Raw genomic sequence first — 27,861 nt, 5'->3', positions numbered from 1 at the left:
TTCATCTGTAGGTGTAACACAGTCGATGTCTTCACTGTTACCAATTATTGTGCCATCACCTGTTCCTCAATCTGTCAATATATCACCGTCAGTCAGCTTAGTTTCTTCACCATCAATTATTCCACCAGAGACAGTGTCTTCAGTACCATCTGCAATTGTGCTACCACCTCTTTTTTCATCTGTAGGTGTAACACAGTCAATATCTTCACTGTTGCCGATTATTGTGCCACCACCTGTTCCTCCATCTGTTGATGTATCACCATCAATTATTCCACCAGAGACATTGTCTTCAGTACCATCTTTAATTGTGCTACCACCTCTTTCTTCATTTGTGGGTGTATCAAGATCAATTTTTGTAGTTGTTTCATCAAGTATTGTTTTAAAGACAGTGCCTTCACCAAGTCCTGTAATTTTGACATCTTCTCCATCTTCACCTGCTGCTATTGAACAGGTGACATCATCGCAAGTAGTAATAATTGTCTCTAGTGAAATATTCAGTACTACTCAAACATCAGCATTATTGGAACCCACTCAAGTTCATTTAGCATTGCAAACATCGACTATAGTAGCCATGGTTCATGTTGCACCAACTCCATGTCATTGTAAGGTTTTTGGCAAGTTTACTTTTGTTTTTGTTGAAGTATACTGTATGTGTGATAGTGATTAGTTGCCCTGTGCTGCATTGTCCGATACATGGTAATATGTCTACTAACATCAGCGTTTGCAATACAACTGTGCACTTTGGTTGTGATGATTGCTACTTTCTTGTTGGTCACTCAAACTTAACTTGCGACCTGAATGGACAGTGGGATGGAAGTCCACCTTCCTGTGAAAGTACGGTGACTCATCTACTTGCGGTTAAGTGATTATTTTGAATGTAATTGTGTATGATTTATATTTTATTCAGTTGGTCATTGTCCAGAACTGGTTCCTCCTGTCAGTGGGTCATTATCAACAACTGAGACAGCCTGCAGTACAACTGTAGGCATTATGTGTGATGAATGCTATGAGGCTAGCATTGATTATTTGACCTGCTTGCCTGGTTTTTATTGGGACCATAACATTCCTCCTACTTGTGAATGTGAGCAATAGAAATTTGTACTTTGTTTATGTTTGTAGCATTGATCATTATGCGTTGTTGTAGTGGTCTACTGCCCATTGTTGACGACACCATATAATGGTACAAAGAGCTCCGAGGACACTAAGTGTGGTGTAACAGTCGGTTTCAGTTGCAACGAAGGCTTCATGTTATCAGGAAAGTCTTCTTTGGCTTGTATGACAAATGGAAGGTGGGATGGTGTGACTCCACAGTGCGAGGGTATGCTCCTAAATTTATATGTCGATGAATGTGTAGGGTTTGTCTTTTGCTTGAATTGCCCGATAAATGTTTAGAGTTGAATGGAATGTGCAATGGCGTAGTGTGACCTCTGGAGGGCTAATGTCACGATGCTGTAGACACGCCCACTTTTATTGGCTTCTAATTTGCTGATACAGTAGAATCAGTGGCAGATCCAGACTGGAAAAAGGGTGGTGTATATACTATATTCAGCTTTGGTCCTTACACGTATTTACAGTCCACAATTTTATGACCATGCCTATAAATGATGGGTTATAGCCCAGTCTAGCCCATGCCATGCTACGCCCCTGGAATGTGTATTGTGTAAAATCTGCATTTAAAAAATTGGCTTTATGGTTTATGGTTTGTTGCTCTAAGGTTTGTTGAGATCCTGACGTTTGTTTTCATCTCCTTGTTACAATGAAACATGTGTTAATCATGGGAATCCATATAGCTGTGTCTTTATTTTAGGATTTATGGAATTGAAATGTGAAATGAGTGACTCGTAAATGATGAATTTACTTCAGAATGGTTTATTGAGACCACCCCAAACATTTATCCGGTTTACCACATAAATGTGTAGGGGTGGTCTCTCAAACAGGGACAATACAAAATTATTGGGTGTTTGTCTGCCTATCTGTTTGTCGGTAAGGCTACATCACAGTGGCATTGGCCTATATCTAGCAAGTGGGTGTTCTAATTCGGTGTCAAGTGGCATGAATTGATTTACCCAAAATACATGCAAAAGTATGTATAAAAACGTAAGTGCAGTAGAATGCACTGATTTTTGCAAAGACTGTCTAATGGGATTATTAAGCTGTAGCCAAGTGTCAAATGGAAAGGATATACATACATAATTTATAATGCAACAGAACGTATCGGGGATTTCTGAATATCGCAATGTCATTGTAACTTTACATAGCAATGGCAACAGACAGACAGACAGACAGAACAAGGACTTTATGTCCTTATAATATTATAGAACTTGAAATCTGTATGGACTCGTAATTAGCCTTTATTTGCTATTATACCATAGTTCATGTTTGAAAATATACTACCATTGACAGACAAACAGACAGACAGACAGACACACAGACAGACAGACAGACAGACAGATTCTGTCACTTACCAACAATGTTTTACTTATCTCGAAGTGTTAAACCCAAAAGCATGCAATCTGCTGCAGTTCTTCATGATCATCTATCTCGCTCTACGTTTTCAAATTTGTTACAAATTTCTGCCCTTACTGATGAAAAGTGGAAGCAAACAACCTTGCCTATCACATACATGTATGGTGGTTTTGGCTTGACATCATTACAAGAAATATCAAACTTGATTTTTGTGTCCTCGTGGGCTCATTCTGTGCATGAGCTCCCAAAATGTTTCGTAGCTTTAGAACCTCATATTGATGTTTTGTTATCCTCAAAGAGTCCTGAAAATTCTTCAGGCCACATTCTTCATGAATGTTTAGATCCTGATCAATCAATGAATGATCTATTGTCTACTAGTAAGCATCTGCAGCATCATCTGATAGATAAGGTCACAAAAGCTCAAGTCAATATTTTATTGGATAAAGAATCTGGAAAGGATTCAGCACGATTACGTTCCTTGCAAGGACAAGGTGCAGGCTCTTGGCTAAATGCCATTCCATCAACCCAGAATCTCGCAATCTTACCTGGAAATTTCCACTTGGCGGCATTCATGAGGTTGGGGATGGCGATGCCCTTGCCTTTGTTGGCAGATGAGTACGAATGTGAATGTGGAAAAACGATCGATAGAGAAGGGTATCATCTGTTGACTTGTAAAATTGGAGGTGGACCAGTGTGGTCTCACATCTGTATGGTTTCTGTGTGGGCAGATTGTCTCAGCCAGTTACATGTACCGTACTACATTGAGCCTAAAGATTGCTACACCACTTCCAGTGGAAGGCCAGACATCTATGTTGCAGAATCATTCTGCATGCCAGTAGCAGAATTAGACATTGCTCTATCACATCCATTCAGCAAAGATATCCTATCTAGAGCTGCTTATATTGATGGGGCTGCCGCATCCAGAAGACAAAAGATCAAACATACAAAGTATGACTCCCAACTGCTACCAGGAGGTTTTGCACCAACAGTAATCCCTTTGGTATTTGAACATTATGGCAGATGGGGTGATGAGGCTCAACAGTTTTTAAAGACTCTTTCTCTCATGTCTTATGATGAGGACGGTCATCAGAATGCATCCAATTTTACAACATATTTGAGACAACGTTTATCAGTTCAGTTACAACAATGTAACGCTGGAGTGATTTTCAGGAAGACATCCTGCTTACTGGAACATACAAGGAAAGTCAAGAGAATAAACACTATACACAATTATTAATGTGCTTAACTGTACAGCCCTATATAGGGCTGGTTTCTGTAGAGTTTTAGTTTGGTAGAGATTTTGTGCGATTGGGACAGTAGAGTTGCTTAGTTGTGTTGAATGTAGATTTCAATGTTGAAAATATATGTATTGGACAGACAGACAGACAGACAGACAGACAGACAGACAGACAGACAGACACTGTTTCCCTGATTCCTTTGGTCTTGGAGCACTACGGAAGATGGGGCAAAGAGTCATGGAAGTTCCTTCAAGAGTTGGCAAAGCAGTCATCAGATGAATTTGGTCGACCCAATCCTCCAGAATTTTTAGAGTTTTGGAGGAAGAGATTTGCAATCCAACTGCAAAGGTGTAATGCCAGCATCATCAGAAGAAAAGCGTCGGCACTCTGTGCAACTGAAGAATTTAAACTGGACTCTAGCAGCACCCAGTTTTTCAGCCATTAGTTGGTTGAAAGCTTTGCAGTAGCATAAACTTTTAGCTGCCATGTGTACACATAATATGTATTTTCATGTAGCTTGCGAACTTTAATTTTTTGCCTTTTGCTGATATCTATTATAGTTTGATGTTTGAAATATATGTATTGACAGACAGAAAGACAGACAGCCTGAACGACAATGAAAGAGACATTCAGAACATCATTCATTAGAGTTTTAGTAGTATTCGATCTGTATGTCTCAGTAGATGGACATTTTAGCGTAGCAGTTTTTACCTATAGTGTGCTTGTAAAATTTTGCTTTTTGTGTAATAGTGAAATGTGACAGACAGACAGAAAGACAGACAGCAAAGAAACTATATGCTATTGGGATGGTTTCTCAGATGATGGCATTACGTACACGTACAATCCATGCTATCATTATCTCGTTAGATTGCATATATAGTTGTTTTGAAACTTCATGGTTGGATCAGTTATACAGTCATCTCTTCACAGGTAACTGACAAGTACCCAGACATTGCAAGAACATCTTGACATTACAACAGGTTTCTTTTAGAATAGGTTGTAGATTGCATTGGCTGGTTTTATGTCATGCATGTTCAATTGTATCATAACATCACGTTATTGAAGATTGTTTAGGCTAGTGGAAGCAAATGTATAGCGGCGTGTTAAAACATTAATTAAATCAATAGTGCTAGTTGAAATTATGAATTATAACGACTTCTGTGTAGTGAGGACAAACCCTACAGCAGTGAGGAAACTAATGCTATTTCACACAGTCACTAACAACTTTAGAACTGTGGCAGGTATAGTAGAATTAATAATTAATATAGATGACCAAAATCAGCGTCAAAACATGGCCTTATCAAGTACTGTTAGTAGAGTAAAGTAACGGTAATATTGAAGAAAACTCATCTGGTTTTGTCTCGCTTCTAGCTGAAGTTGCTAGTGTGAATGTGGTATAAGATGCATACATATGTCTTTGTCAAATGGGTAGAGGTTATTATTGTCATAGTTTTCTGGACTAGCTTTATGCTATAACTAGGTGCAGTGACTCGGTTTGAGTTATGGCTATTGTGTGCTTATGCCTTCTGTTATGCGGTTTAGGTTGCGGTTGTGATGTTGCTGGTTCTCAAATATCAGCCAATGGGAGCTGTAATGCTACAACAGGACAGTGTTCATGCAAAGAAAATGTTGAAGGGGTAAAATGTAACACCTGCAAAGCAACATTCTTTAATCTGCAAACAGCCAATCCAGTTGGCTGTGAAGGTAAACAATGAGAATTGGCTATACAACCACATCTCATGTATTATCTATATCTTGTAGCATGTAATTGTAATCTCAATGGATCCACAGCTCTGTCAATGGGTGCATGTCATGTTCATTCTGGTCAGTGTGTTTGCAGAGACGGTGTGACTAGTGTGAAGTGTTCTGTTTGTGAGGTAAGAATTTAAGGCAGTTGTTTCTACCCACCTTTGTACTTTATGATTACATATGATTGTTACTTGAAAAGGATGGCTTCTACATGGTGTCTCCTGATGATGTTAGCAGTTGTCAGTTGTGTAGTTGTTCTCTGTCATCTTCAGTTTCACTGACATGTGATAAGATCTCAGGACAATGTATTTGTAAATCTGGTCTGACGGGACGAATTTGTGACATCATTGAAGACTTCCACTGGCTACCGTTTTTGGAGGGTCTCATTTATGAAGCAGAATTTGCTAGTCTTAGTGTAAATTATGTATCAATTGTTTTGTTGACTATGTTTAATTTGGAGTTGTAAATTACAGGCAGGAGCAACAGTTGAGAAACTAATTAGGGATTCTCACAACTTCACTGGAATAGGTGGAGCAAGGTTGATGGATGGTCATCAAGTTACATTTAATGTAACCGTACCACAGAGAACGATTCAATATGATCTGGCAGTTCGTTATTATCGGGTGAGCAATGCAAATTAAGGTTAGATTACTGGCTGTAACGATAAGGTATGTTTTCAGTCTTACTTTGATGGTTGGGGTGAAATACTGCTGAAAGTTTATCGATCTGAGGATGGTCAACTTGTGATGTCAAATTTCTATTATCTGTATTCAGAGAACGATCTGTTGGTTGTACCACTGGGAACTCAGCTTGCTGGATCTGATTTATATGTGAACATTATGGCCTACATGTACTTTTATAGTGAAGCAATCTTTGTGGACTCGGTTTGTTAATTTCTCAGCAAACAGTTTAATTAAGCAAGCAGAATGTGATTGTGTGGCTGTTGTGTTGTCACAGGTCTTGCTGATGCCAAAAGCACAGGACCTGCCAGAATATCAAGCACTAGATTCTCATAACCAGAGTGTGTTCCTTGCAACGTGCTACGATGTTAGAAAAAGTGTGTCAACGGCATTTAGTTATGCAATTGATGAACAATGTAAAAAACAGACAATCCTTATCAATGCTGCTCTCTTTAATGGAACATTTGGTAAGAGGATTATTCTGCTTACAACATAAATTTGTAATGAGGTGTAGCATTTTCTGTGTTGTTTGTTTGCATGCCATTGCTCTACTTTACTAAAAAATCCAATCACAGATTTGTGCATTTAGCAACTCTGTTTGGAAGGCTGTCAGTATTTTTGTAATTTCATTTTAATGTCAGGTCTGTTGCGCTATGATTGTTTCCTAACGTAAATATTAGAGTGTAGGTATGTCAGGATTGACTTAATTAATTAATTTTTAGGTGTCTGTAGTATTTGCTTTGTACGTGTATGGTTACTTATAGTAGTTGGTTTTGTACTGTATCACCATATAGCTTGCTGATAGTAAAACAGTTTGTGTGTTTCTTTATTGTAGACTGTGACTGTAACGTAACAGGAACAGTGAATGATAGCAAAGAATGTTTAACACTTGGTGGACAGTGTTTATGTGCATCTAATATCATCACTCGAACATGTTCAGTGTGTGATTACACATATTTTGGATTTGATGGCGATGGTTGTGAAGGTAGGAAGGACTTATGATTTGAATCAATTCTTGTACGTTGTGATGTGGTATTGTGTGTTATGTAACAGCCTTAATTATTTATGATTAGCTTGTGTGTGTGATGTGATTGGATCAAAGTCAGTTCAATGTAATGAGACTGGGTACTGTGACTGCAAGGACAATGCAGCGGGACAAAGATGTGATGTATGTAAACCATCACATTTTAACTTTAATGTGGAGAACCCTGATGCCTGTCAAGGTAGCTTGGCTCGACTTTAAGATGAACTATAGTCAGAGATGTTTACGTGCATTGGTCTAGCTTGTTTGTGCAATGAATCTGGCTCTGATCCATCAGCTGGGGAGAGTTGCAATGCTACAACAGGACAGTGCATGTGTAAAGAGAACGTAGAGGGTGTGAAATGTACAAGCTGTAAGACATCATTTTTCAATCTGCAATCATCCAATCCTACCGGCTGTGAAGGTGTGTGTGTGTGGATTGAGGGTTATGAGTTGCGTGTGTACAAGTTTTTTTCTAACTCGTGTAGCTTGCAATTGCAATTCCAATGGATCCACGGCATTGTCAAAGGGTGCATGTGATGCTACTGGTCAGTGTGTTTGCAAAGAAGGTGTGACTGGTGTGAAGTGTTCTGTTTGTAAGGTAATAAGGGAGCTGTTTCTACCCACCTTATTAGTATATGATTACATGTTATTGTTGCTTGAAAAGGATGGCTTCTACATTTTGTTTCCTGATGATGCTAGCAGTTGTCAGTCGTGTGGTTGTTCTCTGTCATCTTCAGTTTCATTGACGTGTGATAAGATCTCAGGACAATGTACTTGTAAATCTGGTCTGACTGGACGAACTTGTGACATCATTGAAGACTTTCACTGGCTCCCCTTTTTGGAGGGTCTCATTTACGAAGCAGAATTTGCTGTTCTTAGTGTAAATTAACTATCAATTGTTTTGTCGACTGTAAATAATTTGGAGTTGTAAATTACAGGCTGGAGCAACAGTTGAGAAACAAATTAGGGATTCTCACAACTTCACCGGAATAGGTGGAGTAAGATTGATGGATGGTCATCAAGTTACATTTAATATAACCGTACCACAGAGAACGATTCAATATGATCTGGTAGTTCGTTATTGGGTGAGCAATGCAAATTGAGGTTAAATCACTAGTTGTAATGATATGATATATTTCAGTCTGATGTTTGGGGTGAAATACTGCTGAATGTATATCGATCTGAGGATGGTCAACTTGTGATATCAAATTTCTATTACGTGTATTCAGAGAACGATCTGTTGGTTGTATCACTGGGAACTCGGCTTGCTGGATCTGAGTTATATGTGAACATTATGGCCTCCATGTACTTTTATTATGGTGATGCAATCTTTGTGGACTCGGTTTGTTAATTTGTCAGCATACAGTTTAATTAAGCTAGCAGAATGTGATTGTATGGCTGTTGTGTTGTCATAGGTCTTGCTGATGCCGAAAGCACAGGACCTGCCAGAATATCGAGCACTAGATGCTCATAACCAGAGTGTGTTTCTTGATACTTGCTACGATGTTAGAAAAAGTGTGTCAACGGCATTTGGGTATGCAATTGATGAGCGATGTAGAAGACAGACAATCCTTATCAATGCTGCTCTCTTTAATGGAACACTTGGTAAGGGGATTTGTACGTATGTATAACTGTAGTTGCATAGATTTTTTTGAGTGGAGGATGTAATCTTTTTGTGTTTGTTTACCGTGACTGTACTTTGATTAAAAATACTACCAGAAAAGTTTGCATCTAACAACTTTGTGTGGTTAGTAGTTGAGTAATTTCTTTCTCAAAATGTCCAAGCCTATGCCTGTATGTTATAGTATGTTTTGTTTAATACTCATAACACTGTTTCTTATTACAGAATGGGCATGTCAGAATATGTCAGAATTTATAGATGCTCTGTAGTATTTGAGTTTGTATGTTTTATGGTACAAACAGTAGTTGGTCTTATGTCAGTGTATACCGCTCACAGATTGTAAACAGTTTGTGTGTTCTATTGTAGATTGTGACTGTAACATAACAGGAACAGTGAATGATAGCAAAGAATGTTTAACACTTGGTGGACAGTGTTTATGTGCATCTAATATCATCACTCGAACATGTTCAGCGTGTGATTACACATATTTTGGATTTGATGATGATGGTTGTGAAGGTACAAAGGGCTTATGTTTTATATCAATTCTATTACGTCGTGATGTGGTATTGTGTGTTATGTAACAGCCTTAATTATTTATGATTAGCTTGTGTGTGTGATGTGATCGGATCAAAGTCAGTTCAATGTAATGAGACCGGGTACTGTGACTGCAAGGACAATGCAGTGGGCCAAAGTTGTGATGTATGTAAACCATCATATTTTAACTTTAATGTGGAGAACCCTGATGTCTGTCAAGGTATCTTGGCTTGACATATGATGATAAAGTAATGTCAGAGATGTTTACATACATTGTTTAGCTTGTTTGTGCAATGAATCTGGATCTGATGTATCAGCTCGGGGGAGTTGCAATGCTACAACAGGACAGTGCACGTGTAAAGAGAACGTAGAGGGTGTAAAATGTACGAGTTGTAAGACATCGTTTTTCAATCTACAATTATCCAATCCTACTGGCTGTGAAGGTGTGTACGTGTGGAATGAGAGTTATTTGGGCATTTTTTGGGTGTACAAGTCTTGTTCTAATCTTGTAGCTTGCAATTGCAGTTCCAATGGATCCACAGCGTTGTCAAAGGGGGCATGTGATGCTACTGGTCAGTGTGTTTGCAAAGAAGGTGTGACTGGTCTGAAGTGTTCTGTTTGTGAGGTAAGAAGATGATTAGCTTGTTGCATTTAGTATCTTACGATCAATCTTAAGATCAAGACACGTGTATGTTAAAATAGGATGGATTGTATATGATGCCTTCTGATGATGCTGGCAGTTGTCATCCATGTGGTTGTTCACTGTCATCTTCGGTTTCACTGACATGTGATAAGTCTTCAGGCCAATGTCATTGTAAATGTGGTCTAACTGGACGTACTTGTGACATCATTGAAGATTTTCACTGGCTACCGTTTTTGGAGGGTCTCATTTATGAAGCAGAATTTGCTAGTCTTAGCGTAAGTTGATTGCACATTGTTAGTTGACTATGAATGATTGTATGGTTGGTGATGTAAATTGCAGAGCGGAGCAGCAGTTGAGAAACGCACTAGTGATCCTGGCAACTTTACTGGAATAGGTGGAGTAAGGTTGATGAATGGTAGTGAAGTGACATTTAAGGTAGCTGTACCACAGAGAACAATTCGATATGATCTGTTAGTTCGTTATGAGGTGAGTAGTGCAAGAGTTTTGTGTTGTCACTATAACAATCGTAGCACGTGTCCAGACTTTGCATGTGTGGAATGATCTAAGGATTTCTGTTCATCGATCTGAGGATGGTCAAAGTGTGGTATCAAAGTATTATAAGTTGGGACCTGAGGACGGTGAAACTGAGGCATCGGGGTATTATACGTTGGAACCCAATCTGTTGGTTGTACCATTGGGATCTCAGCTTGCTGAATCTGAGTTACATGTCAACATCATTGCCAACAGTTACTTACTTGATGGAACAACATTTATTGACTCAGTTTGTTTGTTTGACAGCACACTGTTTAAGTAGCGGCAATGTGATGAGGTGGTTGTTGTGTCATTGTAGGTCTTGCTTATGCCAGAAGAAGAGGACCTGCCTGAATTTCAAGCATTAAGTGCTCATAACCAGAGTGTGTTTCTTAGTACTTGCTATGACGTGAGGAAGAGTGTGTCAACAGCATTTAATTATGCAATTGACGAACAATGTAGAAAGCAGACAATTCATATCAATGCTGCTCTCTTTAATGGAACAGTTGGTAAGGGCATTATTCTTCGTGTAACTGTAATTGTGTAAGTTAGTTGAGTGGAAATTTAATGTTTATGTATTATTTGTTTGCCATTGCTGTACTTGGAATAATGGTCTCACCAGAAATTTGCATCTAACAACTTGTGTAGTTAGTCTAACAACTTGTGTAGTTAGTAGTTGAGTAATTTCTTTCTCGAAATGTCCAAGCCCATGCAGGTCTGTTTTAGTATGTTTTTTAATAACCATAACACTGTTTTCAATTGCAGTCAGTAATTAGATTCATTACAAGTATTGTATGTGCATTTTAGAATCTACAAACTTACAGATGTTTTGTCACCAACGCGGTAGCGTTAGTATGTAAGGTAGAGTTTGTGTTCAGTTTTTCTGTAAGAGCGGATATCGGTATGAACCGTTTATAGTATTTAAGCTTGTATGTGTGATGCAGGATTGCCACACTTACAAATAGATTTGTAGCCTACGATTTTTTTTGGGGAAACTGGCTATGAAATTTTGTCGTGACCTATGAATAGGTATTCTTGAACAAGTGCCAGCTAGCTCACGAACATTACAGTGGCTGGTTTCGGTATGCATTTCACGTTTTGCAATACATTTGTTTTGCGTTTGTGTCATTTTGTATTACAGTCAGACCTAGTTATTTTGACCACGTTTGTCTCGCTGATCTCTGTCGGGCTGACGCAACTGTTGTATTATCGGTAACAAATACACAGTGACCTATATAGATTGGTTTCACATGTACCTTTGTCAGACAGTGTGGGTGTCAGATTATCAGTGTTGGAGTAACGAGGTCTGGCTGTACAGTCATTTCGCATTAGGTCCAATTTGCATGCGGTTATTTCGTATTTCGGTCATTTTCTGGTGCAGCTTGCAGAGCTTCCTGGTTACGGTGCTTGTATACTTATAGCGACACCTTATAGCTACATATTCTCTGTCTCTTGACAAAATCAGTCTTGTTTTATTTGACGGCTATTCACACTGATGAAATGGTTCTTTTGCTGCCTGTGTTGAGCAGTATTTTATGAGCTAGTGCCTACATGCAATGCTTTTTTGATCGCTGGTACCAAAGCATACCATTTGTTTAAGGTCTGCAAAGAATTGCACAGCTTACGATTGTTAGTTCAAATAATTAAATGACATCTGAATATTGCATATATATAGGAGCAATTGCACATGCTTTTAAGACTGTTTTGAAGGCTGTTTTGAGAAGAACAGTAGGTGAGGTACATCGTAGGATTTCGGTCACCAAAATAGAAACACAAGGGCGTGGTCCCAACAACACTGGAAAATGGGTGTGTCACTGTTACTTGTATTTGCCTACTAATAGTTGGTGAAAATGTGTGGCGACCGTGGTGATGCTACATACAGTAGTTGTCTTATATGTCACTGTATACCGCTCACAGTTTGTAAAACAGTGTGTGTTTTATTGTAGACTGTGGCTGTACTGTAACAGGAACAGTGAATGATAGCAAAGAATGTTTAACACTTGGTGGACAGTGTTTATGTGCATCTAATATCATCACTCGAACATGTTCAGTGTGTGATTACAAATATTTTGGATTTGATGGTGATGGTTGTGAAGGTAGGAAGGACTTATGATTTGAATCAATTCTTGTACGTTGTGATGTGGTATTGTGTGTTATGTAACAGCCTTAATTATTTATGATTAGCTTGTGTGTGTGATGTGATTGGATCAAAGTCAGTTCAATGTAATGAGACTGGGTACTGTGACTGCAAGGACAATGCAGCGGGACAAAGATGTGATGTATGTAAACCATCACATTTTAACTTTAATGTGGAGAACCCTGATGCCTGTCAAGGTAGCTTGGCTCGACTTTAAGATGAACTATAGTCAGAGATGTTTACATGCATTGGTCTAGCTTGTTTGTGCAATGAATCTGGCTCTGATCCATCAGCTGAGGGAAGTTGCAATGCTACAACAGGACAGTGCACGTGTAAAGAGAACGTAGAGGGTGTGAATTGTACACATTGCAAGACATCATTTTTCAATCTGCAATTATCCAATCCTACTGGCTGTGAAGGTATGTACATGTAGAATGAGAGTTATGTGGACATTGTTTGGGTGTACATGTTTTTTTCTAACTCGTGTAGCTTGCAATTGCAATTTCAATGGATCCACAGCATTGTCAAAGGGTGCATGTGATGACAGTGGTCAGTGTGTTTGCAGGGAAGGTGTAACTGGTCTGAAATGTTCTGTTTGTGACGTAAGACTTGATGATTACCTTCTTCCATTTAGTATCTCACAATCAAGACATATGTATATTAAAATAGGATGGATTATATATGATGTCTTCTGATGATGCTGACAGTTGTCATCCATGTCGTTGTTCGCTGTCATCTTCAGTTTCTCTGACATGTGATAAGATCTCAGGCCAATGTCATTGTAAATCTGGTCTGACTGGACGTACTTGTGACGTCATTGAAGATTTTCACTGGCTGCCATTTTTGGAGGGTTTCATTTATGAAGCAGAATTTGCTAGTCTGAGTGTACGTTAAGGACCTTTAGTTGAGTGTACTATGAGTGATTTTGAGATGAAAATTTTTGTAAATTGTAGGCAGGAGCAGTGGTTGAGAAACAAATTAGTGATCCCAGCAACTTTACTGGAATAGGCCGAGTAAGGTTGATGGATGGTAGTCAAGTTATGTTTAAGATAGCTGTACCACAGAGAACAATTCGATATGATCTGATAGTTCGTTATAATTATGAGGTGAGCAGTTCAGACTATATTTGTTGTCACTGTAACTGTTCTAGCATGTTTTCAGTCTTCCTATTATGGTTGGGCTGAAATATGGATTTCCAATCATCAATCTGATGATGGTCAGGGTGTGGTATCACGTTTCTATTATTTGTTCCCAGAAGACAATGTGTTGGTCGTACCATTGGGAACACAGTTTGCCAGATCTGAGTTAGATGTGAACATCACTGCCTACACTCATAACTATACTAGTGAAGCAGTTTCTGTTGACTCGGTTTGTTAATTTTATAGTGAGCAGTTATGCAGGCAATGTGACTGCAATCGTTGTGTTGTCACAGGTTTTGCTGATGCCAGAAGTGCAGGACCTTCCAGAATTTCAAGCATTAGATGCTCATAACCAAACTGTTTTTCTGGACACTTGCTACAACGTTAGGAGAAGCGTGTTAACATCCTCTAGTTTTGCAATTGACGAGCAATGTAGAAAAGTGACAATTCTTGTCAATGCTGCCCTCTTTAATGGATCACTTGGTAAGGGGATTATACATGTAGTTTCTAATTGCACAAGATTTGTTATCGGTTGAGGTTGTAGTATATGTGTTGTCTACTTGTTGCTCTATACCTTACCAAGGGGTTCAACTAGAAATATCTCTGACTGCTTATAGTTTGGGAGGCTGTTAGCTTTTGTGTAACTGTTTTTTGAAATATCAGATTTTGGCTGTTTTGTAGTATAATGTTAACTGTAAGTTATGGTTTTTTATATATGTAACTGCTGTATTTTGTGACCATGGTTTTGCCACTTTACCTGGCCACCATTGTGTGATTGTACAGTGTTGTTGGGGTGTTTGTGGTTTCATACATTGTATGTGCTAATAAATGCAGGTGCTTGTTTTATCAATCAGCTTTATGCTTTCGATAATTGGTCTTGGTGAAACTATTAATAATTATGCCAGGGTGTGGTTATGTAAAGATTGACTTCAATAATTCATAGATGATTTGGCACTTTAACTTGTATTTTATGGGTACTTGGATGTCATGTGGAATATGGCTAGACCTACCACAGTCAATTTAATAAATCAGGCATGAGGGATACGAAGAGGGCTTGGCATGAATGGAAGAGATTCAATCCTGATGAGGTTAGGAAGCTGGTTTGTGGAAGCATAAAATTGGTACTGTAGCTATATATATAACAGACATTGTATATGTGAAAAGAGCAATGTACTCTGCAAACAGGTTGGTTAGGACTGAGGCTGCATGACACTCCTTCATGGATCGTAAACAGAGATATGTCGATGTCAAGTAGCAACTTATTTGCATGGGCATATAAGGATCTGAAGAAAGGAGTTTATTGATTAGTTTTTCATTTGCTGTCTAGTTTACTTTCTTTTACTATCTATCTAGTCTGTAGTTTGTTTCTTTAATCTGAATGCCCCTGTAACTGCATAGCTTGTGCGACAGAAATATGCGTCTAGTGGTTGCTATTATATTACTGTAGATTGCTTGCAGTTTGTAAAGCATTTGGTCTGTTGTTCTATTTGTAGATTGTGACTGTAGTGTAGCGGGAACAGTGAATGATAGCAGAGTGTGTGAAAAACTTGGTGGTCAGTGTTCCTGTGTTCCTAATGTTGTCACTCAGACATGTTCATTGTGCGAACACACATACTTTGGATTTGACAATGATGGCTGTGAAGGTACAAGGGCATAACCTTCTCATTCTTACTTGGTTTTAGGCTGTAGAACTAATGGATTATTACAGTACTAAATGCGCTTTTATTAGCTTGTAGTTGTGATGCCATTGGGTCAAAATTAATTCAATGCGACGAGACTGGTTATTGTGACTGCAAGGGCAATGCAGAAGGGCAGAAATGTGATATGTGTAAATCATCTTTTTTCAACTTTAGTATTAAGAATCCTGACATCTGTCAAGGTAACCTTGCTTTTAATAATGTGATGGAATCATTTAAGAAATGTTCTTATGTATTTTTGTAGCTTGTGAGTACTAACTGTGTATTGATATTTATAAATGTAGCATGCAATTGCCATTCCATTGGATCTGTCAATATGTCTTGTGATGATGTGGGTCAATGTGCTTGCAAGAACTATGCAATTGGATTGAAGTGTGAGTCATGTGAGGTAAAATTGCTTATATAGGTACGGCTGTACATGTTGCCCAGTGTAGTCACAGGCAGTGGAGTTTCTGTTACAGACAATAACTTTAGCTATTGGTGTGAGCATTGCATGATTAACTACTTCTGCAGTGATTGGTATAATTTGTTGGTACATTTTCATAGCAATGTTTGAGTATTGTAAAACAAGATACTCACTATGTGTAGTTGTAATAATTTTGGAGCATGGCATACACCTATAAGAATTTATTATGCTAATAAGGGCAGCTACAAATTCATTGACACATGCCATCTGTTTGCAAGTCATACAGCTATTCTGTTTGCACAGTAGGGGCCATTGGTATCTTATTACTAATATATTTATCTTGATTCTCCTGTTGATTAATTGAAACAGTGTCAACTGACAGGGATTTAACAAAGCCAAGCAAACAGACACCACAGTCAACAGATGATAATAAGGGATAGAGAAATGCATGGCATGTAGAGTGAAACATTTATGATCTTTTGTGTCAGTTTTGTTAACATTTGTAAGTACGTCTTATTGATACAACAGGATGGATTCTTTATGGTGGTTTCTGACGATGATAGTGGATGTCATCCTTGTGGCTGCTCATTGTCCACTGCAGTTTCACTGTTGTGCAACAATACATCAGGACAGTGTCCTTGTAAATCTCATTTAATTGGTCGTATTTGTGACGTCATTGAAGATTTCTATTGGTTGCCTTACTTTGAGGGTGTCATATATGAAGCAGAGTTTGCTAGTCTCAGTGTAAGTTACTGATTGTCTTTTATGGTAGTAGTTAATTTGGATGTGCTTGTTGTCACAGGGAGGAGCTATGGTTGAGAGACGAGTCAGTGACCTTACCAAGTTTACTGGGACTGGTGGAGTGAGAATGAGTGGCGATGGTAATCGCATTACGTTTCGAGTAATTGTACCACAGATATCCATTCGATATAGACTGATTGTTCGTTACGAGGTGATAAGTTGTTCATATTGAGTTAATTGTCAGGGTAGGGTAAGTTGATTATTTCATGGTTTTAGGCATTAAGTTCATTTGATAATGTCCAGTTGACAGCAGTGAGGTCAGGTGATGGGACAATTGTAATTACTGATGATGGTCGTCTACCATCTGCACCTGGATTTGCTAATCCTTACATTAGATTGTTAATGGAAAATCAAATTGCTGGCTCTGAACTTATTGTTAACTTCACTTACATCCTTGATGCTAGAGCTGGAAATTCCGCTGATGGATTTTTTGTTGATTCGGTTGGTTGATTTAGCACAAAATTTTGATGAAAATAGCATAGTTGTGGCTGATGATGCTTTCTTGCAGGTTCTACTTATGCCACTACACACTAATCTACCTGAGTTTAATGCATTGTCTCTTGGCGATCAATTACAGTTTCCTTTGACTTGCTACAATGTGAGGGAATCTGTACCACAAGCATCTTCAACTTCTCTTAGTGAGGCTTGCAGAAATCACACTATTCTCATCAATGCTGCTCTTTTCAATGGAGCACTGAGTGCGAAGAAACACTTTCTGTAAGGTGTTGTAGTTGTGAACTAAGGATTATTTGTGTTATAGGTTGTAGTTGTAATGTGGAAACAAGTTCTAGTCAACTATGTGAGAAGTTGGGTGGCCAGTGCACTTGTGCTCCCAATGTTGTTACTCGAAAATGCGCTACTTGTAATTACACATTTTTTGGATTTAGTGCTACTGGATGTGAAGGTATAAAGTGCATAAACGTTTAGATTGTGGTGTGGTCTCAATCTGTTTTGTAGCTTGTAATTGTCATCCTGTTGGTTCCCTGTCAACTCTGTGCAATGAGACTGGATACTGTGACTGCAAAGGGAATGCTGGTGGTCAGAGATGTGATAGTTGCAAGCCAACATTTTATAATTTCAGCAGCAGCAACCCTGATGTCTGTGAAGGTACATGTTGCATTAGACTGGATTGAAACATGCAACTGCTTGTGTGTGCTTGCATGCATTTGATTGTTTGTTTGTTTGTTTGTGTGTGTGTCCGCCCATGTCTAAGTCATGACATGTATATTATTTGCTTGAGATATTATGCAATTGCTGATGAACTGTTTATTGGGAATCTTGGCTTTAGAGGTGTTTTGCCCAGTTTTGCTGACTCCGAACAATGGTATGCAGAATACAACTAACACTGCTAGTGGTACTGCTGTAGAATTTCGTTGCAATGAATGCTATGAATTGGAGGGACAGCGTGAGCTTTCTTGTTTGCCAAATCAAAGTTGGACGGGTGAAGCACCAACTTGCAAAGGTATGGCTGTTGTAGTAATACATTAACATGTTTGAGTTTGATTTATAGATTTAGTAAAATTACATTATGTTTATGTAGTAAAATACTGTCCAGCACTTAGGACACCAGTACATGGCAAGAAGGATTCAAACGACATGTCTTGTGGTACTACAGTAGAGTTTATATGTGATGATTGTTATGAGGTGGACGGTGACAATCATGTGACTTGCTTATCTAATCGAACATGGAATGGGACAGAACCCAGTTGCAAGAGTTAGTTAATTATAATAGCTGTCATTTGTTGGTACTCTTTGAGTAACTATTGGTGCTTTAATATAGTAAAATTCTGTCCAGCTCTTGTGACACCGACTAATGGACAAAAGAACTCAAACAATCGCTCGTGTAATACAACTGTATCTTTTAATTGTTCAGATTGTTACAAATTAGAGGGATATGACCAACTTTCATGTCTTCCAAATAATTTGTGGAGCAGTCAAGAACCTGTTTGCAAGTGTAAGTTTGTGTGCATTATTGATGGATTTATTTTTAGGTTTTTGCATTGAATGGTTGAATCTATATTTGTCTTGTTGCTGTATTCTGTAGTAAAGAATTGTTCGGTTCTTTCTACACCATCTAATGGCTTGAAGAACACAAATAGCATTTCATGTGGTACAGTTGTTGACTTTAGTTGTAACAAGTGTTATGAGTTGGAAGGTCATGAACAGCTTTCTTGTTTGTCAAACACTTCATGGAGTGGTGGAAATCCAAGGTGTAATTGTAAGGTTTGTATTAATTATTTGAGACTATTTTTGATCTTTGTTACTCTTTTGTAGTAAAAATTTGCTCAATTCTGGTTACACCATCTAATGGATCAAAAAGCACAAATACCTTGTCATGTGGTACAGTTGTAGACTTTAGTTGCGATGATTGTTATGACTTGGAGGGTGATTCACAACTTACTTGTTTGCCAAACAATTCATGGAGTGGTGAAGAACCCAATTGTGCATGTTAGCTCATTTGCACTATGCATGATTTTTAGCTTACTGTGAAGTTATGCAATGTTGTCTTTATAGTAAAATCATGTCGTGCACTTGCTGAACCCACGAATGGGAAGAAGGAGTCTAACTTTACTTTCTGTGATATAACAGTAGACTTTACATGTGATGAATGTTACTCATTGGAAGGTCACTACAATCTTTCCTGTTTGCCAAATAATTCATGGAGTGGTGAAGAACCTAACTGCACTTGTTAGTACACAAGACTTTGAAAACAAATACAATTGAAATGATTTCTTCTACTGTAGTAAAATCATGTCCAATTCTTGTAACTCCTATCAATGGCGAAACGAATTCGAGTGACACGTCATGTGGTACTAGTGTGGAGTTCAGTTGTCATGAGTGCTACATGCTGGAAGGACGCAACCAGCTGTCATGCCTGCCCAATAAAACTTGGGACAGTGCAGAACCTAATTGCACATGTTGGTTTTTCCTTTGTTGTTTTAGTTGAGCACCTAAGGTATGTGTTATTGCTTTGATAGTGAAATCTTGCACTGAGCTTGTTACTCCATCTAATGGACAGAAGGATTCTAGCGACACTTCATGTGGTACTACTGTAATGTTTAGCTGCCGTGAATGTTATGACTTGGTCGGATACAATCAGTCGTCTTGTTTGCCGAATCAAACATGGAGCAGTGAAGCACCAAATTGCTCTCGTTAGTTTGTTGGCTTGAATATCTAAGTGTGGTAGCAACAAGGTGTATTTATAGTGAAGTTTTGTCCTGCACTTGTGGCACCTGCTAATGGAAGCAAGAATTCAAATGACACATCATGTGGCAGTTCTGTAGAATTTAGCTGTGGTGAGTGTTATGAGCTTGAAGGACACCGCGTGCTAACTTGTCTTGTTGACAATACATGGAGCAGTAAAGAACCTAACTGCACACGTTAGTTTGCCTATGTCATTGTTGGGAATAACTGTTAATTTTATCTTGTGTGATTTGCTTTATAGTGAAATCATGTCCAGCTCTTAGAATACCTATTAATGGCGAAAAAGATTCAAATGACACCGTGTGTGGAGCTGTAGTTGGATTTCGCTGTAACGAGTGTCATGAGGTTCAAGGACACAATCAACTGTCTTGCTTGCCTAATAGAACATGGAGTGGAGAGGAACCCAATTGCACATGTTAGTTTAATTAATGTACAGTGTACTGATAATGTTGTACATACATGTTTAATTAGATCATAGCATTTGTTTATTTTTTGGTGGCTTTTAGATGTTCATTGTCCTGCTCTTGAAGTACCTAGTAATGGATCAATATTACATCTAACTGATAGTTATCGTTGTGGTTCTGCTGTTTGGTATGAATGTGAAAATGGATTTGAGTTGCTGGGGACAGCATATCGTGATTGTGTTACATCAGGACAATGGCGCGGAATTGCACCATTTTGCCAACGTATCTTGACTTATGCGGTCTTCTTATTACATCTATATTAAGTGTTTATCTTTAGGTGTCTCCAAATTGAGTGTAGAGTTGTTAGAGGCATGGAGCTATATGCCTGTCATGCCGGCAGTGGTGTCTATTCGAGTTATAGACAGTGAGGCTGTTACTTTGTATCAACGCATCAGTGCTACAGAAAACATTGTGCTGATCGTTGTTCCACCTAATACATACTTGCTTATTAGTGTAGAAGCTGATGGATATCTGCCCAGTAGTGCTTCATATTATACTCATCATCTATCTGGTCAGATCTTAACATTTTACTGAAATTTTGTTGTATGTACTAATTTTCTTGTTGGCAGTGAACAATTTACCAATTTATATGCAACGACAGGCAGACACTGTATCTATTGGTGTCGTGTCTAGTTCTGACATCAATGTCACATTTCCTGATTTTGGTTTTCGTTTTATAAAACTCTATGTTCCTTTTGGTTCTTTGGATGTAGATGTTAGAAGTGAACTGAATTTTACAATCACTTCTGTCAACCTCACAGCTTCTTTGCATGGTGTACCACACTTGATTGGTGTGACCGACAAGAATCAGTTGTCTCGGGTGAACCTGGATGCTTATGTGGCAGTTCATGTGACTGCTGGACCTACTCTTACTTCTCTAAACATCAATTTGCTGAGCTCAGTGTGGTTGTACGTTCCATTTGTGGTTGATCGTTTTAGTGATCAGCTTTCTGTCTGGTTTTACAATGAGAGTTCTGGAATATGGCAAAATTCAGGCAAAGCTGTTGTCATGAAGCAGACATTGATGTTGGAAATTACTCAGTTTGGCTGGTGGGCTGCGGCTGTTGAATGGCCCCAGACTAGCTGTACGTCAGTAGTTGTCAGTAGAACTTCATCACACGGGAGCTCACCGACTCCATTGACTGGAAGTGTTATTTCTTTGTCTGGTGTAGACTACACTTATTTTAGTGTTAGAGGAACTGATGCTGCTGGAGTTGCTTGCATGGAGCAGAAAAGAGATAGTTTGAGTGTTGTCCAAGTTGAAAATAAGCAATTTGGTGTCAGGAGTGGACCTATTTTTGTAACAAGTCTGAATCATAGTCAATGTGATGAAGGAAGATGGTTGAATAGCAGAATCTTACAGTTGAATTGCACCAAACTTGAAATTTTATGTGAGAACAACAAAAACAATGTGAAATTCTCACTTATGGTTTGTTGTTTTGTTGTATAGTTGCTAGTTGTGGCTCTCTTCCAAGTCCAATTAATGGTAGTGTAATTCAACCATCTGTGGTGTCTGTGCTGGGAGATGTGCACCAACCTGCCATTACATCATTTACGTGTAATGTGGGATATGAGTTATCAGGAATTTCAGAGAGAGTGTGTTTGGAAAACGGTTCATGGAGTGGTTCTCAACCTACATGCAAATGTGAGTAGCTGGTCGTCTTTCGTAATAATGGTGACAGGAGTAATTGTGATATATTTATTGTAGTGGTAGAATGTGATGAACTCCCTAATCCTCTTAATGGCAAAAGATATGGTGAAAATCGAATTTATCAATCCACAGTCATTTTCTCCTGTGGTTTGGGTTATTTCTTGAATGGATCATCTAATCGTACATGCCAAGCTGATGGCGCATGGAGTGGACATGAAACCATATGCCATCGTATGTTGTTTGTCATTCTTTTGTGAGTATCTAATCTGGATGTAACTATCGTTATTGCATTACAGCAAGAGATTGTGGCAAATTTCCTGAACTGCAGAATGGCCGAATAATAGGAAACAAAACGGTGTTCTCTAATGTTCTTACATTTGTTTGTGATGAGGGATATGAAATTTCTGGTTCCTCAATATCTAAATGTCAGGCAAATGGATTGTGGAGCTCACCTAGTGTCCATTGTAGTGGTAAGTTTGATACAGTGCTCGCTACTGAAGTTTTCTTTAACTTGTATCTTTCAGCTGTGGATTGTGGCAATCTTGATGACATTAGAAATGGCAGGAAGATAGGAACTGCAAACACTACATTGGGCTTTGAAGTAATGTTTGAGTGTAACCCGTGTTATGAGCTGGAAGGACCAACAACAAGAACATGCCAGGCTAATAGTACTTGGAGTGGTACAGAACCTTCTTGCAATAGTGTGTAGAAAGACTAGTACACAGCTGTTGTCTTGAAGCATGCTACTTCTGTTGTTCTGTTTAGTAATTTATTGCTCTCCACTAGAAGAAATTCAGAAAGGAGAAAGAATGGGAGACGAAACAATTTGCTCAGCAAGTGTTGAATTTAAATGTGATACAGGGTATAGACTGAGTGGCTCCAGTATTCGAACGTGTCTAGAAGACAGAACATGGAGTGGGCAACAGCCAACTTGTGACTGTTAGTAGCATTGTTGGAGTTTTCATGTGACTGTCGATATGGTTGTCATTGTTTAATTGCAGTGGTTTTCTGTGAAGAACTATCATCTTCAAGTGTTGGCTTAATTAAGATGGGCAATGAGACAGTTGTTTTTTCTGAAGTTTTATTTGGCTGTAACCAATGCTTTGAGTTGAAAGGACATAGCAATCTTACTTGTCTTGATAATGGCCAGTGGAGTGCAGACCAACCCACATGTGACTGTTAGTGCTGTCGTTAATTAACATCAGTCATTGCCATCTGAAACACATGTCATTATGTATTAGTAATTCATTGTCCAAACTTGCCAATTCCAGAAAACGGCATAAAGACTAGGAATGAAACAAGCTGTGGTGTTGTGGAAGAATTTGTTTGTAAAAGTCGTTATGAGCTTGTAGGTCCAGCCAAAAGAGTCTGCCTGACAAATGGTAGTTGGTCTGATGAGCAGCCAGTATGCAGAGGTAAATAGTTAATGTCTGTGGGAATTAAAGTTAATGGTTTATGGTTAATGGTTATGCTATCAGTTGTCGATTGTGGCGATCTTGATCCTGTGGAGAATAGTTTGCCTACTATTGGCAACACTACAACATTGGGATCTGTGAAGAAGTTTGAGTGCAAAGATTGTTTTGAACTTATTGGCTCTCAAACAGTGACGTGTCTATTGACAGGGTCTTGGAACGACTCACCTCCAACATGCAATCGTGAGTCAATAAATGTTTTGATTGTAATAGTTATTGTTTGTAGACTGATAATGTTACAGTTATTATGTGTCCACCATTGTTTGATCATGTGAATGGCATCACAAATGGAGCATCAGCTCGTTGTGATTCGACTGTTACATTTAGTTGTTTTGCTGGATATAAATTGATCGGCAATAGCAACATCTCATGCTTGCAAAGTGGCCAGTGGTCTGGCTCTCAGCCACAGTGCATTGGTAATCATACGTAGCTATGGATCTTTTGGCTGTCAATGCTTCATTTGTGTTTTTCAGAGGTGAATGAATGTATCTCATCTCCGTGTCAGAATGGAGCAACATGTATTGATGAAGTTGATGGCTACAGGTGTTTCTGTTCTGCTGGATATCACGGAATTCTGTGTGAAACACGTAAGAACTTCAGAGCACATCCCACAGTGAACTTTGTTGTGATGATGATCTCATTTCAGCTACTGTCGATGGTTCATGTGCTGTGGAAGATTGCCATGCATTTGTTAAAGTTTCAAATTTGGGTTTCTTTTGTGGTGGAACTTCGTACATTGAAGAATTTATGTTTCCACTGTGCAAGTTTATTGCTAATCCGGGTACTAGCAGACCAGCTAGAGATTGGGCAAGTAGCACATGGAATTGTTTGGTGAGAGTTGCTGCACAAGAACTTGACGCTGTGTATGGTGGGTATCAGCCAGACGAACCCTTGTTTTGGGAATGTCAAGCATTTGAAAGACAGCTGTTTGCCACTCAGCAGAGTTGTATTAAAGAAGCCTTATGCGACACTCTGTTTACTGTAGATGATGCTTATAGCATAGCTGATGTGATGGAATCATCAGCATTTTATCGTGATCAGAATGTGAAGCAGACATTGTCTTTACTGACTGATTGTGGGCAAGACAATAGCAATTTGGCTTCATTGAGAGGTGAGATGTTGAGAAGAGGGTTTGTGCTCTGTTTTACTGGTGAAAGTGAAGAAGCTAAAGCAGAAACTGTGCAACAGGCATTGCAGTTGATTGATTCTGCTACTGATGGTGGTGGTGTGATTCAGGAGCTACAAAGTGTTACTGATTTGTGTACTTCATCCAGAAGCGAGTCTGCACTGACCATAGCTTTGTTAAGCAATGGAACAGGTGCAGTGAGTCAGGAAAGTCTTTGTAATAGTCTGCCTTCTACCTTTGCGTCTGCGATTCTGCGTTGTCCTCAGTGTGGCAATGGTGTGTTGGAACTACCAGCAGAAGCATGTGATGATAGAAATAATGAAAATAGGGATGGCTGCTCATCTGTGTGTGCCATCGAAAGTGGATTTTTCTGTGATACAATACCTTGGCATACCACTAGTTGCAGACATTTTGACATTGACTTGAACAAGTTTGACAATTCAACTAGGAACAGATCCGTTGTCATCTTCTATGGTGATGAGGTTGTATTTATTGTTGATAATGAAACCTTGGATGCAAGTGATTATGGAAATGATGTAATGTGATTTTGAGATGTTATGTAGTGATCAAACAATGTACTGTGAAATTGCATTAACAGGATTGGGAGAGGATCAAACTTACTTTGGAATGGGCAGCTGATGTTCGGGAAGAGAAAGTATAGATATCCTATTGTGAAAATTGTGTAGATTTGTCTGTTATCTTTCTGTTTCAGCTTGCTTATTTGTCATCTCTTGACAGAGCAGTTTCTGCAGGTAGACTTACTGCTATGGAGAAGGATGCTCTTTTCACTTCTGCAGTGGAGAGAAATGACACAATGAATTCACGAGTGAGATTGTACGGTACATATTTTGGACATTGTTTGGCCATGCATGTTTATAAGTTATTTGTATGAAGAGATATTATTCGAAAATCAGGTGAACAGCTTAATTTGACTCACGTCTTACTGGCTTTGTCCTACCAAAACAAAGGGCAGGCAGATCACATTCCAAGGTATAGTAAGGAAGGAAAAATTTAGACATTGTTTCTGTGCCTAGTTTACACATACGTTTTAGTCTAATCAACGTATGTATGTCTTATAGATTGATGTTGATTGAGGTACTAGACTTGAATGGCATTTCTGCTTCACCAGTTGGATTTACTGTGACCTATGTTGGTCTTAATGCCAATGCACCTGTTATTGACATTAAAGGTGTACTGTTGGAGATGAAGTTTACTATGCTCGAGAAACTAACCCCTTCTACTTTTTAGAAAATAGGCAAAGGTTTATAGCAGGTAGCAGTGACTTGCTGCGTGTTACTGGTGCCAGTTTGAATGTGTCTGACTCTGACCATGAATAGTAAACAATTTTTTGGTTGATGTGTATCATGAGTGTAATTTCATTGGTGTTGTCATGCAGTTATCCTATGCAATGGGGTAGGGTTACTATTGTTGAAGCAGGTACTGAAGAGCATCTCTACCTTGCAGATGAAATATCACCAATCACAGTTGTGGTGTGACTGCGATAATGAGGTTGTTTCTATGTCAAAAATAACATTTTAATGAATGTGTTTGTAGACAAAACAAAATGGTACTGTCATTGAGCTGGAAGGTTCTGCCTCTACTGAAGTTTATACTGATGTTTTAAACAATGTGTTCTATTTTAACTGGTACTGAAATTACAGTAAGTAAGAAGTTGTGTGTTTTCATTTTCACGTGTTTCTCTGCAGGGAGATCGATAAGACAGAAGCCACAGAAACAATCATTAAATTTGAAGTGTCTGATGGTGTCCATGTCAGCTTTTTCATTGTGGTGTAAGTTACTATTGTGGTTTATGCGTCTGTGTTATTTGTCATTATATTTTGCTTTTTGTTACAGAATTTCAGTAGGTATGTCACAAACTAGAAGTCTACATCAAATAATTAGAGAGCATGGTGTCTTCATATGTGTCACCAGTGGTTTGTGTAGATGTTTTCTTGTATTGAATAGTTTTGTTTGCATGATGAATGTAGTTGTTCGGTTGGCTTTAATTAGTGTACTCTTCTGAGCATAGTCTAAGGGCTCAAGTAAACTCCCATCCCCAAGTTTGGCCTAGACTTTAAGATTTCACACCCCTTTGCTATTTAATTAGTGCTAATTGGCTCTATTTAGAGTGACTGTTTTCTAGGGTTGTGCTGCCTGTAGGAATGCTAATTATTCTTCACTTGCCTATGCCTTTGACAATTAAACCAAGCAGCAGCTAAGCGGAAGAGAATTCGTTCATTTCCTGTTGAAGGGAAGATTAGCTTTGTTGATAGGAATCACCACAATGGCTTGGTAGGTGGTGTCAAAAATTGCCAACCAATTTTTTTGCGTTGACAGGTGGTCATTAGAGCTTGAGTTAATTGATCCATGACTTCCGTCAATTAACACCTCTACAGTCTATCAAGTAACACTACATTCCAACTTTTTCTTTGATGGTAGCCAACCATGGGGTGGGATAATACTTGGTTGAGTACCATAAGTTGATCATGATGTCATTTTGTTACTGATTTCAACAACTTTGCACGGAGAAATGAATTGGGTTGCTGAATTTGTTTGAAAGTAGATTGTCATTTTGTCACTGATTTCAAGAACTTTGCATGGAGAAACTAATTGGATTGCTGAATTTGTTTGAAACTTTATGTTTTTGTACTGTGTTAAACAATACTAAGGCACATTTACAGATGTCAGCACAACAGTCTTCTTGACTTTGCAATTAAACAGACTTTTTTCAGTTTTTGACATTGTAGTAAATGTGAAAGTGAAACAGTATGTCAGACATAATGTCTAAGGCTGTTCAAACTGATTGACTGAGATATGAAATAAATGTAATATAGAATTAAGTTAATGTAATACGGAATCACAGAAGTTGAATTTGAGTTAGTGAAAGTTTAGTGATTTGAACTGATTTAAACACAGTTGTTATGTGCTGATGCGCTATGTATAATACTTTAATTAAAGAAGATTATAGAGTCCTTCCTCCACTGTGGAATTTTCACTAATCGTCCATATTGTGTTTGCAATTCTTTATGTTGTTCAGACCTGACCGGGTTTCTCTATGTTCTTCAGACCTGACTGAGGTTTAATTTTTGTGCAGCTTCTTCTGGTGCCTGTTGATGGTTCCTATTAGTTTCTTGATGATCTGTCTGCTCCTCCACCAATTCAGGGTTTAATCTAATGATTGCATCTTAAAGTACCCCCTGATTCAGTCACCATGCTGTGCGATCTTGGCTGTATCTCTCTGTCTCAGGTACATTCCACTCCCGCCTATCTGATCATGC

General features: G+C 38.6%; 3 protein-coding genes and 2 long non-coding RNA genes across 5 annotated transcripts; all 5 read left to right on the top strand.

The window, feature by feature from the left end:
- Window positions 1-757: 757 nt before the first annotated feature.
- LOC134178021 (uncharacterized) lies at window positions 758-1,233 on the top strand. Its single transcript, XR_009969582.1, has 3 exons — window positions 758-834; window positions 908-1,081; window positions 1,145-1,233. It is a non-coding gene; the product is annotated as an uncharacterized LOC134178021 (long non-coding RNA).
- A 6,455-nt stretch (window positions 1,234-7,688) lies between these two features.
- On the top strand, window positions 7,689-8,162 carry LOC134178012 (uncharacterized). The gene is made up of 3 exons (XR_009969579.1): window positions 7,689-7,755; window positions 7,822-8,037; window positions 8,096-8,162. It is a non-coding gene; the product is annotated as an uncharacterized LOC134178012 (long non-coding RNA).
- A 4,174-nt stretch (window positions 8,163-12,336) lies between these two features.
- LOC134186445 (laminin subunit gamma-1-like) lies at window positions 12,337-13,517 on the top strand. Its single transcript, XM_062654453.1, has 6 exons — window positions 12,337-12,352; window positions 12,433-12,582; window positions 12,671-12,820; window positions 12,881-13,042; window positions 13,113-13,225; window positions 13,293-13,517. Exons 1-6 carry the CDS (start codon window positions 12,337-12,339, stop codon window positions 13,515-13,517), a joined length of 816 nt encoding a protein of 271 aa, XP_062510437.1.
- A 3,696-nt stretch (window positions 13,518-17,213) lies between these two features.
- On the top strand, window positions 17,214-17,799 carry LOC134186361 (laminin subunit beta-2-like; the record flags this gene model as incomplete). The annotated part of the gene is made up of 3 exons (XM_062654342.1): window positions 17,214-17,364; window positions 17,427-17,570; window positions 17,624-17,799. Coding segments are annotated over 3 exons (471 nt in total), but the record flags the coding sequence as incomplete, so codon positions are not given.
- Window positions 17,800-17,911: 112 nt separating this feature from the next.
- Window positions 17,912-27,655, top strand: LOC134186269 (uncharacterized). The gene is made up of 34 exons (XM_062654225.1): window positions 17,912-18,128; window positions 18,207-18,380; window positions 18,447-18,620; window positions 18,711-18,884; window positions 18,941-19,114; window positions 19,181-19,354; window positions 19,411-19,584; window positions 19,645-19,818; window positions 19,873-20,046; window positions 20,112-20,285; window positions 20,377-20,556; window positions 20,612-20,845; window positions 20,904-21,725; window positions 21,785-21,979; window positions 22,043-22,216; window positions 22,282-22,455; window positions 22,510-22,686; window positions 22,751-22,924; window positions 22,987-23,163; window positions 23,227-23,400; window positions 23,464-23,640; window positions 23,700-23,873; window positions 23,931-24,044; window positions 24,104-25,119; window positions 25,182-25,238; window positions 25,296-25,417; window positions 25,478-25,573; window positions 25,663-25,772; window positions 25,832-25,919; window positions 25,980-26,073; window positions 26,138-26,229; window positions 26,290-26,373; window positions 26,438-26,517; window positions 27,621-27,655. Exons 1-34 carry the CDS (start codon window positions 17,912-17,914, stop codon window positions 27,653-27,655), a joined length of 6,603 nt encoding a protein of 2,200 aa, XP_062510209.1.
- Window positions 27,656-27,861: the final 206 nt, after the last annotated feature.

The sequence above is a fragment of the Corticium candelabrum genome, chromosome 1 (genome assembly GCF_963422355.1).
Source record: "Corticium candelabrum chromosome 1, ooCorCand1.1, whole genome shotgun sequence".
NCBI classification, from domain to species: domain Eukaryota; kingdom Metazoa; phylum Porifera; class Homoscleromorpha; order Homosclerophorida; family Plakinidae; genus Corticium; species Corticium candelabrum.
The sequence above is the reverse complement of the archived record's forward strand: the minus strand, read 5'-3'. Positions and strand labels throughout refer to the sequence as shown.